Genomic DNA, 20,602 nt, shown 5'->3' with positions numbered 1-20,602 from the left:
AAGAAAAAGTAAGAAGGAAGGAAGGAAAGGAGAGGGGATATGTAACAGGGGAGATAGATGGATCAAGAGAGAAAATTAAAGTTTGACTGAGTGGAGGAAGCAAAGCATAATGGGAAGGCAAACAGTTCAACACAGCAGCTTTACTGGAAGCATCAAAAAAAAAAAAAAAAAAATCTCTCGGACCAAACGTATGTGTTTGCACTCAAACGTTATTGATTGCGATATTGCGATAGCAGTTTGGAGACAGGCTGAAAACAAGAGATTGTCATGGAAAAAGGAAGATTCAGGAGGTGTGTTGCTTATTGCAACTTTTTAAATCTGCCTCCACTTCGCTCAATTTCTGGAGACAGCCAAGGTAATTTAAATCGATTCTAAGTCCTTCAATTACAGAGACACTGACAACAGTTTGGAAAGAGGGAAATGGATTTTTCTGCTCATCTGCGAGCCAAGGCCAAATCTGAGGGCCTCAATGGCAGAGCGGTAAGAAAGCAAACTGCGGACAGCCTCGGCTCCTCCTTCACTGTTGACGTTTTTACTCTCTCCCCTCGGTGTTTCCTTCCCTCCATAAAAACTGTTGAAAGCTATTTTTTATGATTTCAGGCTGGTGGTAAGACAATAATGGCTGTGGAGAGGTGAGGCCGGAGCTGCTCCCTGACTTTATATTTCTGTGACGAAGAGCAAAACAAACAAACAAACACACAGTGTTTCCGTGTTTGGATGATCCCGTGGGGAAGAATACATTTGGCGTCTTTATAGAAGAACTTCTGCATGAACACGCTTGTGTTACACACAGGGGTGGATATCAATATGCTGACACACACGAGGAGCAGAGCGCAGAATCGATCACGCACATGCATGCGCACACAGGCTCACGGCTCTTATCTGTTCACTGCCTGGTCGACGGATACACTGGCAGAAAATTGTAAATATTGAGCAACCACTTGTCCCTGAAAGATGAAGTACAATAGCCGAAGGCAATTCATACAGCTATTGCTTTTTTATGAACTAATATGTTCATAGTTGTTGCTTCCAAATTACTCAATAAATATCCAATACTTCCTGAGAGACGGCCTTGACCCTGCTGTCTGGAAGAATGCTGTTCACGAACAGCGGATCTCCCAACAAGCTTCAGCACTGAACGCAGCTTCATAAAGTGGCAATTACCATTCTGACATCAATTCAGAAGCACATAAAAAAAACATGCTGCTTTTTGAGCAAGCACAGTGGAGAATTAGAGACAAAGAGAGCCGCTGAGCGTGGAAAATAAAACTCCCAAGGCATAATAATTCAGCTTAATTAAAGGAGGAGCCCACCCAAAGGGTCATTTAAAACAACCCCCCCCCCCCCCTTTCTCTCACCTCCATAGGTATTAGTTGAGTTAAAAGCAGCAGGCTACAAGTCTTCAGGCTGACCTCTAAAGCTTCTTTCCCCCTCATCTATATTTATATGAAGGAGCGGCACTAATTTTGCCCAGTAAATCAGTGTGCACATATCGTTGTGACCTCCAGTTTGACACTGAATTAAACAATATCAGGGCCCGAGAAGCCTGCTTTAACAAGCCTTAAATTCCTCCGTCCAATCCATCAGCAGGGATATTTCTGACACACGGAGGGGAAGAGCATGAAATAAGGCAATTATTGAACCCTTCAGCCCATTTCTACGGCTCGGCTGGCTGGTGTGGTGCCACACAGAGCCACAGACCAGAGTTTGTGTCTTGAGATGACTCTTAGTGATAGGGACGCTGGAAAGGAATGCATTGCAAATAAATTATAGTAGTTAGCCAACAATTTACACTTGAAATCTCTTTCTCTACTTTGTGTCAAAGTTGGCAGTTAATACTCAACATTTTGCTTCTGCTTGCACAGAAACAAAGAAGTGCAGCAATTACCAGAGGGCCTGTCCGGAGTCCTCTTGACTTTATCTAGAAGAAAAACAAGTTGCTAGTGTTTGAGAGACAAACGCTGAGACTCGGTTTTCTCCAAGTGTTGCTCTCTGGTGCATACAGGAGGAAAAAAGTGCTTTGTGTGTATGTGTTTTTCAGAGGTGGCAGTCGATCGTGTGTGTCTGGGCATCCTCTCAGATTGCCTGACAGATAATCCATCACACAGTCAGTGTGTCTGACAGGAAGGGGTCTCAGTCAACTCTGTACCATTCACACAGAGCCTATGAAGGACAGTGGCTCCTCTCAAGTCTCTCTTGGGATGACGTACTCTTGAGTTTCATTAGAAGACTGAAGGTGGGTGATTTGAGGAGTGAGTGAGAGCATGTGTACGTGTGTGCCAAGCTGCAGACAAAGAGAAAAGCAGAAAGCAGAGGAAATACAATAAGCTATAATACGCTTCACGCGATGATTTTTGCATATTACATATACATGACTGAATTCTTAGAGGAAATCTGAGCTCAATGGCAAACATTTTTAAATTACTTCAGTTTAATCAATCTATTAAACAGGATTAATGTAATAATTAGAAAGATTAAAGTCTTTGGTAGAAATTTCTATAATTTTGTCCTTTTATCACCTTTGATTAAAAAGTTTTTAAGCCAGCAAATACTGTGTCAAGTTGTCACAAAATACAAGACTCAAAATAAGACAAATGTAGGTGAGGAGTAATAGCCACAGGCCAACAGTTTAACAAGTACAGAGTCTACTCTGACTCTGAACAAACTTGGTGAGTGAAGTTTTAAAGGGTGTTTTTTTTTTTGGCATAGGGCTGCAGTTCAGCACGTACGGTGTGGGAAAGAGTTGGAGAGCTAGTGTTAGCAATGGCCGAGTGAGTTGAGTATAAGGGTTTGTGGTATATGAACATTCTCAACAGCTAGCACATACAGCTTCATTTATATAGCTGACAGTTACAGAAGATGAAAAGGGAGGAGAAGGTGAAAGCTTAGGTCAGTGTCGGACTTCAGAGAGCAGTGTACAGCCATTTCCTGATGACAGTAAGTACTAGGTACACTCAATTTGTATGAAGCTCACAAAAATACCAGTAGAAAATATTGTACATTTTGGACATATATATATATATATATATATATATATATATATATATATATATCTGTCTGTGTGTGTGTGTGTGTATAGGTCATATTGCCCACCTCTTGGAATATGAAATAAGCATCTATTATATATTTAATTACTATCTCAAGGTTATACTGTGTTTGCTCTGACAGTAGTGTTAGCACTAAAAAGCAGATAACTCTATAAACTCAATAACACCCGCCCCCCTGCTAATTTACTCTATTCAGGAAAAAAAAACAAAAAAACAGTAGAACCTGTGCAGTCACTGAATTTTTAGTTCGATGCATTGCTTACTTTCCATCTGCTTCTCCCCAGGATACTTTAACGTGAAGTGAACAACAGAACAAAATATCCTTTAAATGTTTTTTTTTTTTTTTAATCTCATAAATTATTTAGTTTTCACAATGTATTTAAACAAATTCTGTCAGTATACATTCATGATTATATAAAAAGGAAGTACAATTCGATTTTGCTTTTTCAACACCTCTATGAAACTATTGCTTGGACTTGAAAGAACTGGCACAGTGGTTTACAAAACTCTTCAGCCTTCATGACGTAGGCAAAGATGAACTGTTACACACACACCATATATCACAGGGTGGCATATGTTGTAAAGAATTCACAGTGTTTGTACTTCACCCAAATATGTGAAATAACTTGAACAATGAAGTCACTAAGACAGACCGACTGATCCAAAGTTAACAGCTATTTGTTTTAGCCATCAAATGATTTCACAACTTATGAAGGTGCTGTCTTTAGTCATAGTGTAATATTAAAGTATTATATTCCAAAGCTGGAGGTGAATACAGAAAATGCCACACATACAGAGAGAAGATCACAACTCTTGCCTTTCAAAATGGAATGCACAAAGTCTTATACCTCCATCTAATCTACGAAAGAGTCCATGACAGATTTTATTTTGACTTTCATAATGTAAAATAATAACAACCCTTAAAGTTACAAAGTAATTTATCCTAATTAATGTATGGGAGAAAAAAATATATGATGAGCGAAATTCAAAAGCAGCTAATTTGCACTGCATATGGGGATTAGCATAAAGGTTGAATTCTCTAAGGCATTGAGGTGATAGAGACACATCAAAACCTGTGATATGGATACTGAATTTCAGCTGTTTTTTTAAAAACAGCTAAAAGTAAAGGTCTATGAGAATAAAAGTTTGAAGTCCTGGAGGTCTATAAAAAAAAAAAAAGGCTGATGGTGATGATCTGAGGTTGTAATAAATGTTAGTGATAGGCCGACAGAGTTCGGTGATGTTACATTGACAATTTGCTATTTCCTGATAGCAGCTACTGCTTTCTTTGCAGCATCATCCAGGTTGTCTGCTGCTGTGATGGGCAGGCCGCTCTCAGTCAGAATCCTCTTGGCTTCATGGACGTTGGTCCCTAGCAGACACAAGAGATCACTGTCAAAACAGGTAACAGCAAAAATCACAAAAAAGGCTCAGTAAGGTTGAACCTGATCTGCTGTCTGTGCTGATGTTAAAAACCACACCGTGTGAAAGACAAGTTACTTCGGAGGGATCAAGCCGCACTGATGACAGATGGATGGAGTTATGGGTGAATGGCGGCAAATTCAACTCCTGATCGGAAAGCTGCTTTGACTGTGAACTATGTCAATGAGGCAAAAGGGCAATTTGTGTGCAGGTATTTGTGTGTGTGTGCTCTCCCAGCTGTGATGAGGTCAGGAGTAGCAGGTGCGAGGTGTCGCGCAGGAGCCCATGCCCTGGTAGACCCGCAATCAAGCAGTGAGAGAGAGAGGGAGAAACACCTGGGGGCATCCTGCACGGCCCAAGGCTTTACACAGTGAACTGGCTGTCTCCCAGTGCTGCACACTGTGCAGTCAAACACAAACCCGACAAGCCTGTCACAACACGGGGCGGGGGACGCTGCAGTGGACGGAAGGACACAGAGAGGGAGAGGATGACGGCAAAGAGAAGGAGTGAACGAGAAGGGAGAGAGAGAGTAAAAGGTCAAAAGAAGCAGAATCAACCCCCTCACTGCGAAGACAACAGAAAACAGTTGTTTATGTGGCATTTACTGATTCCACACATGAATATGGCCAAAAAGAAAAGGCCATTTACAGAATCTATTTGATCTGGTATCAACAATTTTCTACTGTTTGCAATGTGGACTTTAGATTTTTACTGTTTCCATTATTTCTAATAGTTATTGGGTCAAAGTCAAACTGTATTATGTCACCTGATTTCTTTATGCTAAACCATTCTTCTCAACTGGGTTTAAAAAAAATCAATCTAGTTATCCCCTCAATTTGATAAAAATTGTCACGCCGTTCATATCCAGCAGTCAATTCATTAATTAGTACTTCAAATGAAGAGTGATCAAAATGAACTGATAATTGATAGTCAACTTTTTCAAGCAAAAAGGGCAATAACGAAGAATATATTTATATTATAATATATTTTAGTATATACAATATTTTATGTGAGTGTCACTTATCTGTGTTTCTCTGAATTCACTCTGAGCTCATCAGTGATATTAAATGTGTCGAGGTGTGTGTATGCGTGCATGCTCAGACAATTACAAGTTGACCTTAGCTCTCCTGGCTGGCGTGTAATTAAGACTGCATGATATGTGAATTCTCAAGAGGCCGGGTCACCCTGATCAATAGACCTTTCATGGGGAATTCTATTACCAGCTCCACTTAACGCCTAATATTTCATCTCTTTTGTCCAGACAGATAATAAGTCATTCCAAACACATTTCTGCAGGCTCACACTCCAAACAATCAATTCTGCAATGTAATTAATTAGAATAAGAGCAGGAAGAGCTTCTGCTCAGGCACATAAACGGGGATGGTTTGTTCCAAGTCATCTCCAAATAGCTGACAATACTCTGTGTGCGTGTGTGTGTGTGTGTGCGTGTATGTGTGTGTGTGTGCGTGTGTGTGTCTGTGTGCCCACAGACAAATCTATAGTCTCAATCCATGATACAGTCTTTCGTAGAGAGGAGAGGGGGTAGTGATGTATGCTTCATACTCAGGCATCTGTCAGATGATTAAAACAAAATTTCTGCAAACAAACTTGAAACAACACTGGGAGAAGCAGCCATATATACCCCCAACAAATACATAATTCAAAAGATATTCTGAAAAGACAAATATACCTATGGAAAGTGAATACACTGAAGTAAAGTAAACAACACATGCATTTCTGCGACTTTTTCATTCTATAAATATTCATGACCACCAGTGTTGTGTACAACAATGTTTAGACAATGCTGCATCTGTGCTACCTGTTATCTATGTAATGTGTGAGGGGGGAATCACACATCTGTGTAAGTGAGAAAGACGAGACATGCATTTACGTAGGACTTTTTCTGCATATGGGTGTGTGTTTGAGAGTCTGCAGTTCCACTGTGAGCAACAGGGAGCACTGATAGCTCACAGCAGCGCAGCCAAGGACAGTGCAGGGCAGGAGATAGTACCAGCGCCAATTTATGTGCATGTGTGTGTGTGTAGAGTGAGTGCTAAGTATATGAATGTGTGTACTCAACTGCAGCCACTAGGTGCTGCTAGAGACCTACTCACAGCTTAGACAGGGACATTGTAATGCGATGCATACACACCGGGAAAGGACTTTTATTTTTAAATGAATTCCATCTGATGAACTGTGAAAATGGCTAGAAAGACTTTTACTTTACCTGTAGAAGAATCACAATTATTAATACACTATCTCTGGAGTTTGATGTAGTTATTAGTCAGTACCAATGACATGTTAATTAAGAGAGCATGTGATATTTATGGATTTCTAAACTCTCTGTTTAAACCTTGATTTCCAACAAGCATGTACTATATTAGAATTTCACATCAATTCCAGTGCAAGGTTTACTCCCACTTTCCTACACTTTCTGAATTCTGAAAACAACAGCTCAGTTCCCACTGATCACGCCAAAAACAATAAAAAGACCAAGCACTGCTGCATATTTTGCTATGTAAAATACTGTTGCTTCACAACACATTTTTGTTAGATCGTGGCTCTAATTAGCAAGCTCATTGCTTAAGCTTATTGTGAAAATGTCACTCTAATCAGTGAGTCAAGCACAGGCCACCATATTTTAACAGAATAATAGTGTTTGGGGCTATGCCAGAGACTTGTGGTGGAGAAGCTGATGTTAAAGTTCCTCCTGTTGCTAACTGTTACTAATTCTATCTCAACAAGCTAAGTTTAGCAGCTAAGATCTGTTGATCTGTGAAAGTTTCGGCTGTTAATGAAGATGGATGCTGGAGTGCATGCTCTATAGCACCACAATGTAGCTGTGCATGGAATATTTGTGTTTTTATGGCCATCTGGACGCATGCAGGATCTTTTTATGTAGCATGTGTCACTTATAGACAGGATTTCAGTCAAAATGTGAATGAATCCATTGATCCAAAAACTATTTTAATATATTCCACAAATGTTTTTTGGACTAAATCTAGACAAAAAACTAGCAACCCAATGACAAAATATTGACTAAAACTTATGCATTTTTATAAAAAATAAATCTAAAATTCAAACAAATCAGATGGCAAAATGAACACTGGTGAATGAACACTAGTTAATGCATGGGAATAATTTGTTATCTTGTGATCATGCATTAATAATGACTCAGAACAGTCACATACCATTTTCCTGACAGTAGAACTATGGAACAAACATTCACAGATGATGCTCAGTGAGCTGCAGGGTGAGAGAAGTGCCAACCTACTGCTGCATTGACTCCTGTGTACACAGTGTTAGGCAGGTGGTCATAATGTTATGGCAGATCGGTGTATAAACACGGTACACTGGTACCGCTACCAATGTCTTTTCAGTTGTAAGGCAGAATGTTTAACTGCAAATTGCACAACCCTCCCAAAACACTGTACACTGTATAAAAATATATTTTTAAAAAGTGAAATAAAATATAAGTGAGCAAAATATGTACTATTATAGCAATGTATATTTTTAAATATAATGTATATTTTTAAAAATATATTCTGTTAAGGATATTTAATGGCAGTTGTGGCCTAATGGATAGAGAGTCAGACTTGTAACCTGAAAGAGTTCAATACCACGACTGAGGTGAGACCCTTGAGCAAGGCACCGGACCTACAACTGCTCCCTGCGCACCGCAGCAATGGCTGCCCATTGCTCTGGGTGTGTGTTCACGGTGTGTGAACACACCGCACAACCATTTGCTGTGTGTGTGCCCTTTGGGTGGGTAATGCAATTTCCCCATTGTGGGACTAATAAAGGTAAATAACTTAACTTAATATTTTTTGTGTATGTATTTTTTTAAGTTATTACAGAATTACATACACACTTGTATTAAGTCAGCCATTTTACAGTGCGAGGGAAAAAAGACAATGTATAACTTACTTACTCAATGTTACTCACTTGTAGGCTTTGTAATACTTTATGTTTTGTGCCAGATTAATATTGTTTTAGCCAAATACACTTTCCATAATTTACACAACATTTTTTAAAAATCATTGTGTTTATTAGTAAAAATTTAAATGGCAATAAAGCCCACAATATTATTGAGCTTTGAAGAAAATCGACTTTTTTTTTGTCAGTGGTTTATTGTCTCCCCACTCTTGTTACTTCAAGTTACTGGTGTAAAAACATCTGAATGTTGTCATACTTGTTTAAACTTTGCTAATCTTCATAATAATCAGAGGCAATCACTGAGTATTTTCTCCACACAGCCAAACGTGGCCTGCTCCTCCCCATGCCATCCTGGGGCCCCACTCTTAGCCTCTCACATCTAAACCCGAAAACACAAAAACCAGTTGTCATTGTGTACCGTCCACCTGTCCCTTACTCACAGTTTTTAACTGAATTTCCAGACTTCCTATCTGATTTAGTGCTTAGAGATTTTAACATTCATGTAGATGTTGAAAATAATAGTCTCAGCACTGCATTTAATTTAATATTAGATTCAATTGGTTTCACTCAAAATGTTAATAAACCTACTCACTGTTTCAATCACACCCTTGATCTTGTTCTGACCTATGGCATTGAAATTGAACATTTAATAGTTTTCCCCCAAAATCCTATTTTGTCAGATCATTCTTTAATAACTTTTGAATTTAAGATGATGGATCATGCAGCATTTGGAAGAAAATTCCACTACAGCAGATGTTTATCTGACAATGCTGCTAATAAATTTAAGAAAATTATTCCATCTTTATTTACATCTATGCCATGTGCCAACACAGTGGAGGGCAGATGCCTCAATCCCACTCCCTACCAAATTGATCATGCTGTTGACAGTTCTGTAGCCTCACTGCGTGAAATGCTTGATACTGTGGCCCCTCTGAAAAAGAAGTTAGTGAATCAGAGGAGATTAACTCCATGCTACAGTTTACATATTCATACCTTAAAGCAGGCATCGCAAAGGCTGGAAAGGAAGTGGCGTTCCACAAATTTAGAGGAATTTTATCTAGCCTGGAAAAACAGTCACAAGGTTCTGTGCTAGGACCGATTCTGTTCACCTTGTACATGCTTCCTTTAGGCAATGTTATTAGGAAGCACTATACAGATGACACTCAGCTGTATCTATCTATGAAACCTGTTAACACAAACCAGTTAACCAGACTTCAGGCGTGTCTAACTGACATAAAGGCCTGGATAACCAGTAACTTTCTACTTTTAAATTCAGAGAAAACAGAAGTTATTGTATTTGGGCCTAAAACCTCAGAAATAGCTTTTCTAAAATAGCCCTGGCCTCCAGCACTACTGTGAAAAACCTTGGAGTTATTTTGGACCAGAACATGTCCTTTAACTCACACATAAAAGAAATCTGTAGAACCAAAATTGCCAAAATTAGGAAAATCCTGTCTCAAAATGATGCAGAAGACCTAGTCCATGCATTTGTTACCTCAAGGCTAGATTACTGTAACTCATTACTATCTGGATGTCACAGTATCTCCATAAAAAGCCTCCAGTTAATCCAGAATACTGCAGCCAGAGTCCTGACAGGAACTAGCAAGAAAGATCATATTTCTCCTATATTGGCTTCTCTTCATTGGCTCCCTGTAAAATCCAGAATAGAATTTAAAATCCTTCTTCTCACATACAAATCCCTTCATGATCAAGCTCCTTCATACCTTAAAGACCTCATAGTACTATATCATCCCAATAGAGCACTTCGCTCTCAGAGTGCAGGTCTACTTGTGGTTCACAGAGTTTCCAAAGGTAGAATGGGAGGCAGAGCCTTTAGCTATCAGCTCCTCTCCTGTGGAACCAGCTCCCAGTCTGGGTTCAGGAGGCAGACACACACTGTACTTTTAAGGCTAGACTTAAAACCTTCCTTTTTGACAAAGTGTATAGTTAGGGCTGGCTTCAGGTAACCCTGAACCATCCCTTAGTTATGCTGCTATAGGCCTAGACTGCCCGAGGACCATCGGTGCACTGAGCTCCTCTACCCTAACCCTCCCCTCCCCCCTCATCCCATGTATACTGAATGTCACTAACTTTGTGCTCTCTCTCTCCTAGTTTGTGCTCTCTCCCTCTCTCTCTGTTCTCACTCTCCCTGTACATTCTGCAGGTGTTCCTGGTCCTTGAGCTCTGTATTGCTGATGTGCAGTTACTGGCCCCATTAACCTGCAGTGTCTATTTGTTGTTCTTTTCTCTCTCCTCTATCTACTCACCCCAACCGGTCAAGGCAGATGGCCGCCCAAACTGAGCCCGGTTCTGCTGGAGGTGTTTTCTTCCATTAAACAGAGTTTTTCCTCTCCACTGTCACCAGGTGCTGCTCATAAGGGATTTGTTGGGTTTTTTTGTTTTTTTGTAAAGTGCCTTGAGATGATTTGTATTGTGATTTGGCGCTATATAAATAAAACTGAATTGAATTGAACTGAATCATATGTGTTAAACATCAAATGCTTCTCATTTGAACAGAGAATATTCCTGTACAGTGCAGGCTTTTTTCCCTTTGACGTGATAGTCATTAATCAAAGTTTTCATGTGTCTTGTGTTGTGTAGACTGTTGGCACATACTATAGCTAAGTACATTAGACTTAAAGAGCATCTGTGATATTTTATACAATTCTACTCATCCTTTAGGTTTCAGGATGTGATAAACATACTGTATTGACATGTGCAGGACTAAGTTTCATGACCAATTTAGATCTAGTTATACTTGTTAGAATTAGATACACAATACATGATTCATTGGTCAGACAAGAAAATGATGGTCATTGGTCACTGGTAAGTATTTAAAGATAAACATAGAGTAAATATATATATTTTTAAAATATATAAACATAATGGGCTGGTCAGGTATCAATGACAAGACAGTGTGTGTAAATTCGAACATACCGCATAGGTATATGTGTGTACATGTATAGTTGTTTGTGTGTGTATGGCTGTAGTAAATGTCTATTTAAGCCATAATGACTGAGAACTGACCCAGCTCAAGTTTACTATTGGCCTTCATATCAGTTTTTAATTAAATGGGGAAAACTGGACAGATCTCCCTTTAAGAAGAAAACAGCCTCCACTGGTTGATAGACAGTTGTGGAGTGGTTTGGTAAATCAATAGGCCAGGGAACAGAGTTAAGCGAATGCAGTCGCCTTTTCACTGGACCCTAAAGGCTGTTTAAGGGGATGTTTTTCCATGGTGGCAGACAGCATGCTCACAGAAATGTACAATAGGTCTGTGATTACACTGCAGCCAAAGGGGACGGTTCTTCCTCAGGTATCTCGTCTTATGACAAACATTGTGTACACGTGTGTCAGTTTTTCCTGTTTGTGCTGAACAAGTTGCATGAATCTGCTGTGGACAATGATGAGTGCTGAAAAACTGGGAGTGTTTTTGTTAGAATTGCTATCATCTCAGGATACACACTTCATGCAACCCTAAAAACTAATTCTATGCTATCAGGATCTAGACCACTGGACCCTTCTTCTCCACATATGGGAATACCTAACTCTCCACCAATGCAATCAACCCAGGCCTTATAAAAGAGCCTTCCCAATTAAAAGTATGCCAGTTAATCCATTCTGATCCTGTTGAAGACTGCTGGGCCATTCTCCTTGCCCTGCGGTCAGCCAGCAAGCTGAGCTGATTGATTCTGAACCAATCTTCTCCACAAGACTGCAATCCAGGATGTAATGACCCACAGCTAAATCTTGGATTAGGCCCTGGCCAGGAAAACATGGTTGGACCAACCACCAGCAATAACCTTCTGGACTGCTGTTTGTAAGGTTGAATTAGTGTACCTGGCCTAGTATAAGAACAGTGTGGTGACTAATAAAGGGTCTGTTTTGATTGCCAATCATTTTGCTTTTAGAACACCACATTTCAGAAGTGGTATTCTTCACTTTTTAGCCACAAGGCAAATTTGAATGTACTGTATGTTTAGCTGTGTGCTCAATCAGAAACATGAAGACAGATGGTGGATATAAATCACACCCAGGCACAGTGCTCCTTGAATATTTAAACTGGCACCAATGGCTTCTTAATTTTGTTTGCACTGGTAATTATTGGGATTGTTGCAGCTGCGGTATTTGGTTCAGGTGTGAAAAAAAAAACTTTTCACACCAGCACAAAATGTTTTTAAAGAAAAAACTGTGAAAACAATATTACACTTTCTTAAGGGAAGCTGACCACTGTCAATCACTGGGAGGTACACGACACAAATCAATATTTCATTCTTACAAATATGCATGCATATTTAATATGTACTGTATATACACTATAAGTCAAAAATTTTTAGAACACCCTAATGTTCCAGCTTTTATTGAAATTTAAGCAGTTCAACTCCTGTGAAAAACCTGAAATGGTTTTAAACGTTAGTGGCAAACTGCCAGAGGTAAATAAAAAGTTGAGGTTACCAAAAACTGAAAAATAATATTTTCAATTCAGGGCTGTACAGAAAAGTATTTTTCAGAGAAGTGATGGCTTAACAACTTACAGTTGTTCTGCAGCAATGGAAGTAAATGAAGCCTTGAAAGTTGATGCTAACAATTCCTACAGGTGCCCCAACTTTTGCTGATAACTCTCTGTCTGTATAAAAGTTGTGTTGGCACTGACTATGTTACTACACCCACTTAAGCAATATTTGGATAGTGATGCTCTGCAGCAAGTAGTATTTTGCTCTCATCATGGTTAGAAAAAGGCAATTAACAAAGGAAGACAGGCAGACTATCATAACCATTAAAAATGTAAGCCTCTCTTTTGGAGAAATTGCAAGGAAAACCACCGTGTCAGTTTCATACACCATCTAAATGCACGTGGAAACTGGAGGAAAATGATAGGAAGAGCCCAGTTACTAGACTCAGACTTAAACCCCACTGAGCTGCAAAACTGAGCACAACTGTCTGCAAATGCTTTGTGAGTTAAACATTTATATTAAATTTTGTTAAATATCTTTTTCAAATTTCAGAGTAGGCTTACATTGATACATTAAACTGTAAATTTCAATAAACTCCAGAAAATTGGGCGTGTTTTAGTGTATTTTTGGGCAACATTCTGTGAAATGGGTTTGAGATTTCTATGCATTTTCTGTGACCACTCAGTAGTCAGTTAATCAGCTGTCTTTTTTTCCATTTTTCTATTAAAAATGATCCAATTTGTAGATGAGGTCTGACGTATCATAACTGTCTTTATATACAAAGTTATTTACACACTAACCTTCATCTGAAGACCATTTGTAGTTGAAATGTTCTCATGCAGAATTAAAAGAAGCAATGTGCAGCTACTTATTGTACCCATCTAGACAATGCTCACTGCCCTAATCTCATGCCTGAAGGTGTACATATTTTAATGGGTCTATTTGACCGAGGATAAAACCTTTAAATGTAAACATGACAACTAAATTTCTAAACACTTTACTGTGTCCATACTGCACTACAGTGCCTCTGTTCCAGAAACAGCTTATAGTACATGTCCTGACCTACACACCATATTAGCATAGTGTGTGAGGACAGTGAGGACAAACACATACAGTGTACCCTGTACTACACAGCTCTATGCTGTGGACATACCACTCAGCAGGATCTTGACAATTAAGCTAACCACTAATGGCCTCGCACCTCCAGTTGTCACCACTGCATTTCCCATACACACACAGGCCCACAACTTAAACGGGTTTCATTAGCATATACAGGTGAAAGGTGAGCCAATCAGTGCTGTCTGTGCTGTTATTCTGGCTGGCACTAATGACAGTTGTGACAGAATGTGACATGTATGAGAAATATGCTGCTGTTCCTACTGGGACACTGGGCCACAATGAAGATGGATAGGCTCTAACGCGTACAGCAGCAATAAGACAGTGACTCTGAAGTTTACAACAAGGCAGAAAAGATGTAGTTTAAATCCTGCTGTCTAACAATTACACTGAACTGGTAACATCAATATACATTGCTCCACATGGTAAAAAAATACACTGAAATTTAGACAAAAACTATATCATCAGACATTATTGGTTTTAATTTTATAGAAAATACAGCTAGCTTGGCCACAGTGATGATAAAATATATATCAAAAGTGTCTTTAAAAAAACATGATGAATAAAAGTACTGGCTTAAATTTAATTCAGCGGCTGATACAAGATGCCTGTGGTGGTTTTAGAGATGCCTGTTATATCAGCCTCAAGATGCCTGCTAAGTCGAGGTAAAAAAACCCATCAACATCAGTGACCAGTGGTGGAGCTGTGAACTTGGCTGCACATGTAAGCTTTAAGGCCAGTGTCATTAGTCATCATCATGAAATGCTCATTAAGGCCAAAGGTGTACAGGCTAGATAGAGATCAATGCTTCATGACTCTGTAGGGGAGGACACATGGTGCATACTATGTGAGTTCGACCGCTAGCTGAAGGGTCAGCAAGGCCAAACATAGACTTCTTTGTGTGTATGTGAGTGTGTAGGCGAGTGATATGTTGTTTTCCTACCTTCAAGCCTGACCACCAGTGGCACCTTTAGCTCCAGCTCTCGACAGGCCTTGGTGATGCCATTGGCAATGATGGCACAGTTGACGATCCCACCAAAAATGTTCACCAGGATGGCCTCAACCTATGAAAACAGAGACACACATCTGTGGTCAAAATGCAAACTCATTAATAGAGAGTTGGTTATATATTTGCAATCTCTATGTCACAGCAGGGTAGCAGTGCTAAACACTGAGAGCACAGTATCTCACGGACGATATGCCACATTTTCAAAAATATTTTATTGACATTTATAGTATATATTGCATATCTAATATTTCTGTATGCACATTGTATTATGACAGTTCAAAAGTAACTGTCTCAAGCTCCATATCTCACTACAGTTTCTCAGCCCTTTCACAGCCTTTGTGTACAGTAGGTCTTGCACCTCGAGGTGGTACAACAAACCAACAAATAAAGAGATATTGTTAAAGTTTGGCTAAAACTGGTGCTAAAAAACAAACAAAAAAAACAAAAAAGCAGCAGCATTTAAATGGGAAATGGTGACATGACAAAACAGAAGCTACACACCTGAATGATTTTCAAACCTTCCAATGTAGCTTAATCATGCATCATATTTAGACTTTAAAACTGATCACTACATGTAGTTAAAGATAATCAGACTGGCTTGGAAAAATTGCTGTCACATGTCCACAAACGGCCATCTCGAAAACGCCTTTGACCTTAGAACACACTTAACTGTGCCAATGAATCTCACTGTCTGTTCTATGGTCACTTCAGTTGCCTTGCAGTTTCTTCGCAAAATGTCTTCAACATACTGCCAAAGAGTGAAGCAAGACAGCTAGTGTGTTTGTGGGCGATTACACTAACAATCTAGCACTTGGTAATTACCCTGGGTAGCTCAGTGGAAAAGTAGACTGAGAACACACAGGATTAATCCTCCATGTTTGTGTATAATCACTGCTAATCTGTTAGTGCCATTTTGGATGAGCATCTTGTGGACGTGTGCGTATGTGTGGACCTGTGAATGTGTATGTTTTCAGTGTGTAGTAATGATGTTTACAGGAAGAGAAGATCAAGGACTTGGATAGCTATCAGAACAACAGCCACGGTATTGTCCTCTACAACCTATCCAAATGAGCATCTCCTCAACTGCAGAAAATGACACCAAGTGAGAGCGCCAAATCAAACACAGATGTAGGCAGCGACATAAAGTCTCAGATGCCATGTGAAGAAATTGAGCAAGTTGTTAGGTCAACACAGAACTGTTTCCTGCTGATTAAGTATATCACACAGGGATGTGAGCAGGAATGCAAAAAAAAAAAAAAAAAAACAAGTGGAAAAGGCAGGCAGACAGTACCTGCAAACTGCAAATGAACGTGACTCAGATGCTGAAATGAAAAACAAATACATCATGACCTCCAGATTTCATACATAATAATGCATAAGGAGTTCTAATATATTAAAATAATTGAAGTGGAGAAAAAGAATGGCAGCTCTTTTCTTAGCAGAACACACCTCCCTGTTATCTCACTCGTACAAATGGCACTTAAAGGAAAAAGGTTTTCAAATTATTTTCCATTTTGTTGTTCATTATTTTAAACCAGGTAACCAGGTTAGCCTCATTTTATCACCGAGTTAATGTAGCATTGTCATAGTGACCAGCTCTTATGTTTTGTGCTCATCCAGAGTAATACCTAAATCCCTGAACAAACCTTGCCCTCATGCAAAATTTTCAAACTGAAGTCTGATTTAAATGCAATCTTGTTTGTAAAAAGGAATATTTTGCATTAGTTCTTCACTATGTCTATGCATTGTGCTCTATGACTGACTGACATAAAAGAACAGTATCTTCTGTTAGACCCTTCCTGTCTGGTAAATGCGTACATCTTTCTGACTCCACATCTGAAGTGTGGCTTTACATTAAAACCTGGAATCACAAGCCAAATCTGGAACAACCTTGAAAACACTATCAAAGTTAATTTTGTCAAACCAGTAAAAGCTTTGAAAACACTTTATTGTGTTAATGTATTGCCATATAGCACACTTTATAACATGGGTTCTGGGTGGGTAAGACTTCACATACTGTGTCACAGGGTTTTACTTCAGAACTTAGGGTCAAGTGCGCGCACACACACAACATCATCTGGTCCCCACTGGGGGGCAGCAGAGATTTAGAAGCCTGTTTGCAGGCTCACTAGGGAAAGCTCTATTCTAGCCATATCTGCAGCCCATTTTTCAACTCTGTCTCTATTGGGAAGAACCATATTTCTTCCATTCATGCATCACTTATTGACACCTATGTATATTAATGATACGTAAGGCATGATTTATATTGCTTGGCATAGGAGTAAATGCAGTTTATAGAAATAGGGTTGCAGCGAGGACAGAGTAGTAGTTTGTGTTTTTTTATTTTATTTTTATTTTACAATTTCTCTGGTTTAGGTTTACAAGCATGTATATAGCCTAAGGGAAATTATTTTCCTTGCACAAACCGACAACCAAAAATAAACAGCCATTTGATATTAAAGTTCTGCCTCTACTGCATATTCCAAATAAAGATCACAGATTCAGAGCTCCAGCTCCACACATACCCACCTCCCTGTCATTTTAAGTGAAATAAAATGGTTAAATAGTCTTAAATATTGAGACACTGGAGGTAAAAGGGCAAAAAAGACACATCTGTCAACATATATATATTTTTTAATCATTATAATCATGTTCTCTCTCTTTGAACAGCTGTTCTGATCATGCATATATATATATAAGCTGTTTGTGGTAGTCTCTGCAGTAGTTATCAAATGTATTATTTATTTATTTTTTTAGCAAGATAGTTGCCTGTATGGGGTTGAAATGCCACAATGACAAACTGGCCAAAAGGAAAGGAGCCAAATATAAAGTCAGTCTCCTTGGTTTGATGCCCTCTCCAATCAAAAGCCTAACACTGCTCTGCTCCATTCAGGCTCTCGGCAAGTCACAAATGCAGCCTCAAGGTATAAAATAGCACTGCACACTCCAATCCATCTAAAATCTCCAACATTACACTCTGTAACATTTTAACTTTTGTCACAGAACCAAGTACAGCCACTTTCCTTAAAGGCATTCATCTCAGGTGAGCTACCCTGGCAGCAGGGTGGATTTCTTTCATCAGGGCTCAGAATAAAGGCATCAGATATAATGTGCCAGCTTTCTCTTTTTAGAGGATCTTTGTGTGTTCTTTCAGGCATTGTTGCAGCATGAGCTGGTGCCTTATACCTGGGCGTTGGTGAAATGATTCAAATTTTACAAAATAGGATCATTGCTGCCAGCATTTCAATACCTTGCCAGGATTTTTTTGCCTCAAAGTTTAAAAAAAAGAGCCTTCACAGGAGAAACAGGGTTTTCTGCCTCCTATTATACGCCCCACTAACTGTATTTAGGACAAGGAAGAAATGTAACCCAGACAATTTGACATGCTCACATGGCCTTGTCTTCTGCTCTCGGTTTCCATGAAAGGTGTCTGGGATATGTGTTGTTATTATGGACACATGCATATGTAAATATAATAAGTTATACACCAATAGAATGAAATAAACTTATACAACACTGGAAAGAAACAACCTATGATCAAAAAGTCCTCATATTCTTCTGCAAACTGAAATGGCAAACAAACATGATGTACTTTTCTCCTCCAAGTTTCAACCCAGGGGGAAAAACATTATATTCTGTCTCATTCTGCAAAGCTCCTTGTCATGATTTGTGAGCGCGTTACTGAATTATCACTCAAATACACATTTTCATGGCCATACCCCTATTAAGTGCTGCTAATCTCTCTGCAGGAAAGAAAGAAAAGGGAAAGCATCTTGTTTCCTTTGTTACCAGAAAGCTGATAGGAGTAAAAAAAAAAAAAGCCTGGGCTTGAGATGGGTGTGTGTCTCTCTGTGGCCTATTAAGGGCTATTGTTCTGTCTTATCTACTGGAGACAGCCTGTACTGTCACCGCCTGCTCTGGCAGGCCTTGTTTATTTGTTTTCAATCAGTTGTGCTCAGCCCTGGGGCCACAGGTTAACATGCACGATGTCCAAATCAAGACAGGCTGACTGGCTTGAAATCTACATCTTGGAATGATGGGACAGCTGCTGGCAAGTTTCTGTCCATGTTTGAAGTAAGAGAGGAGCAAATTGGCTTACATGATCAAACTATTGTTTAGGATTTTGTAACATATCTTTTATTTAGACTTGATATCACAGCTTCTACCTGCCAAGCTACATCCAAATCAAAAAACACAGAGTTTAGCTATCCAACATTTACTTTAGACAACCAAATGAAAGGAGAAAACTAGAAAAACCCAGGCCCCTGGAATTACTAAATGCACGAGTCACGCACAAAAGAACTTTGTTGATACATGTTATGGATTACAAAATGAAAATATAGGGTACTGGCTACATAGTTTGCACAAATAATTTTGGTACAAAAGATAAAGGTAAACACTATCGCAACACAGCATTCAGACTTCAGACACAGAGTCTGGATGCTTCAGACACAGCCAACCATTTCTTTGAAATTGTGTAATTGAGCTTCATGTCAGCAGCACAGGGCTATGGATGAAAGGAAAAACAAGATTTTGTGTTTTCTTCGTTATATAGTGTATGGAATAATGTAAACCACGTAATAAAGACATTCATGTGCCAATCTTTCATGGAACATTTACTACTTTGAGAATCAGTTCTGTCAAACCGAGGAGCTATTTTGTCTGTGCAAACCTATTCTTAGAGAGGATACAGAACAAGAAGGAGAGTAAGACACAAAGACAGACTGAGGGAAAAGAGGGTCTTGAAGTCAGAGAGTGAGGTGAAGTGAAACGGATGGAAGAAGAGAGATGGAGAAGAAAAGAGACAGAAAGAGGTGATGGGAAGTGGTGCGGTCCCTGGCTTCTATTGAAGGCTAGGATTGGCCCTGGCATGGAGGGATAAGAGGGAAATAATTATCCGGCCTGCTGAAGCATGACAGCCCCTTCTTGGGACTGCTGAGAGACAGGCTGAGCGCTATGTCAAAGATTGGCCATGTCACCAGTGCAGACACCTCTTGACAGACAGTGCCATCTGAAGTTTTACTTCATGGTAAAAACCCCAGCGCAACAGGCAGCTGGATACTGGCGTGATCGATGCCAGATGGAGACAAGATTTCGACTAGAGGACATAAACATATAATCACCAAACTTAGTCTATCATCTAGATAACCTTTTGTTAAGGCTTGTTCACATTTGCCCCTGGTACTGATTTCCTATTATTTGGTTTAAGTGTATATGGGTGGGTGATAAGAAGGGGAAGAAAAGTTGTTTGTTTTCATTTTTTAAAATTCATAGAAGTCACTTGTCCTTTTATAAAGCACATATCTAGCTGCTCTTTTCACCATTTGCCTGAAACTGCCCATTTTAGATCCTGTCTTCTAAAATCCATGTTTCACAGTGTCAGTGGGATGTTTTCACTTTATAACTTTACCCCTTAGACAATTATTGCCTTAAGATTTCAAAAGTATGTCAAAGCTTCAGCTTTTTTATAAGTAGTTAATATTGACTTTCAAAATCAAAAACTGTTTTGTGTGGCTTACTATTTACTACTGGTAGTACAGATTAAATCATTACACACAAAACACACAACCCAAGGAAATGTTTATTTCATATTTCCTAACCAGGATGTTAAATGAATC

At 39.2% G+C, this 20,602-nt stretch overlaps 1 protein-coding gene across 1 annotated transcript in view; it reads right to left on the bottom strand.

Moving 5' to 3' along the window:
* Positions 1–3,370: 3,370 nt before the first annotated feature.
* suclg2 (succinate-CoA ligase GDP-forming subunit beta) overlaps positions 3,371–20,602 on the bottom strand; it is an 86,020-nt gene continuing 68,788 nt past the window's right edge. Inside the window, exons 10-11 of the mRNA XM_026307494.1 lie at positions 14,919–15,039; positions 3,371–4,419 (exon numbers count right to left, since the gene is read on the bottom strand). Of these exons, the coding sequence (XP_026163279.1) occupies positions 4,307–4,419; positions 14,919–15,039 (234 nt within the window). The 3' untranslated portion in view covers positions 3,371–4,306. The remainder of the gene's footprint in view (positions 4,420–14,918; positions 15,040–20,602) is intronic.

Source organism: Mastacembelus armatus, chromosome 5 (genome assembly GCF_900324485.2).
Source record: "Mastacembelus armatus chromosome 5, fMasArm1.2, whole genome shotgun sequence".
NCBI classification, from domain to species: domain Eukaryota; kingdom Metazoa; phylum Chordata; class Actinopteri; order Synbranchiformes; family Mastacembelidae; genus Mastacembelus; species Mastacembelus armatus.
The sequence above is the reverse complement of the archived record's forward strand: the minus strand, read 5'-3'. Positions and strand labels throughout refer to the sequence as shown.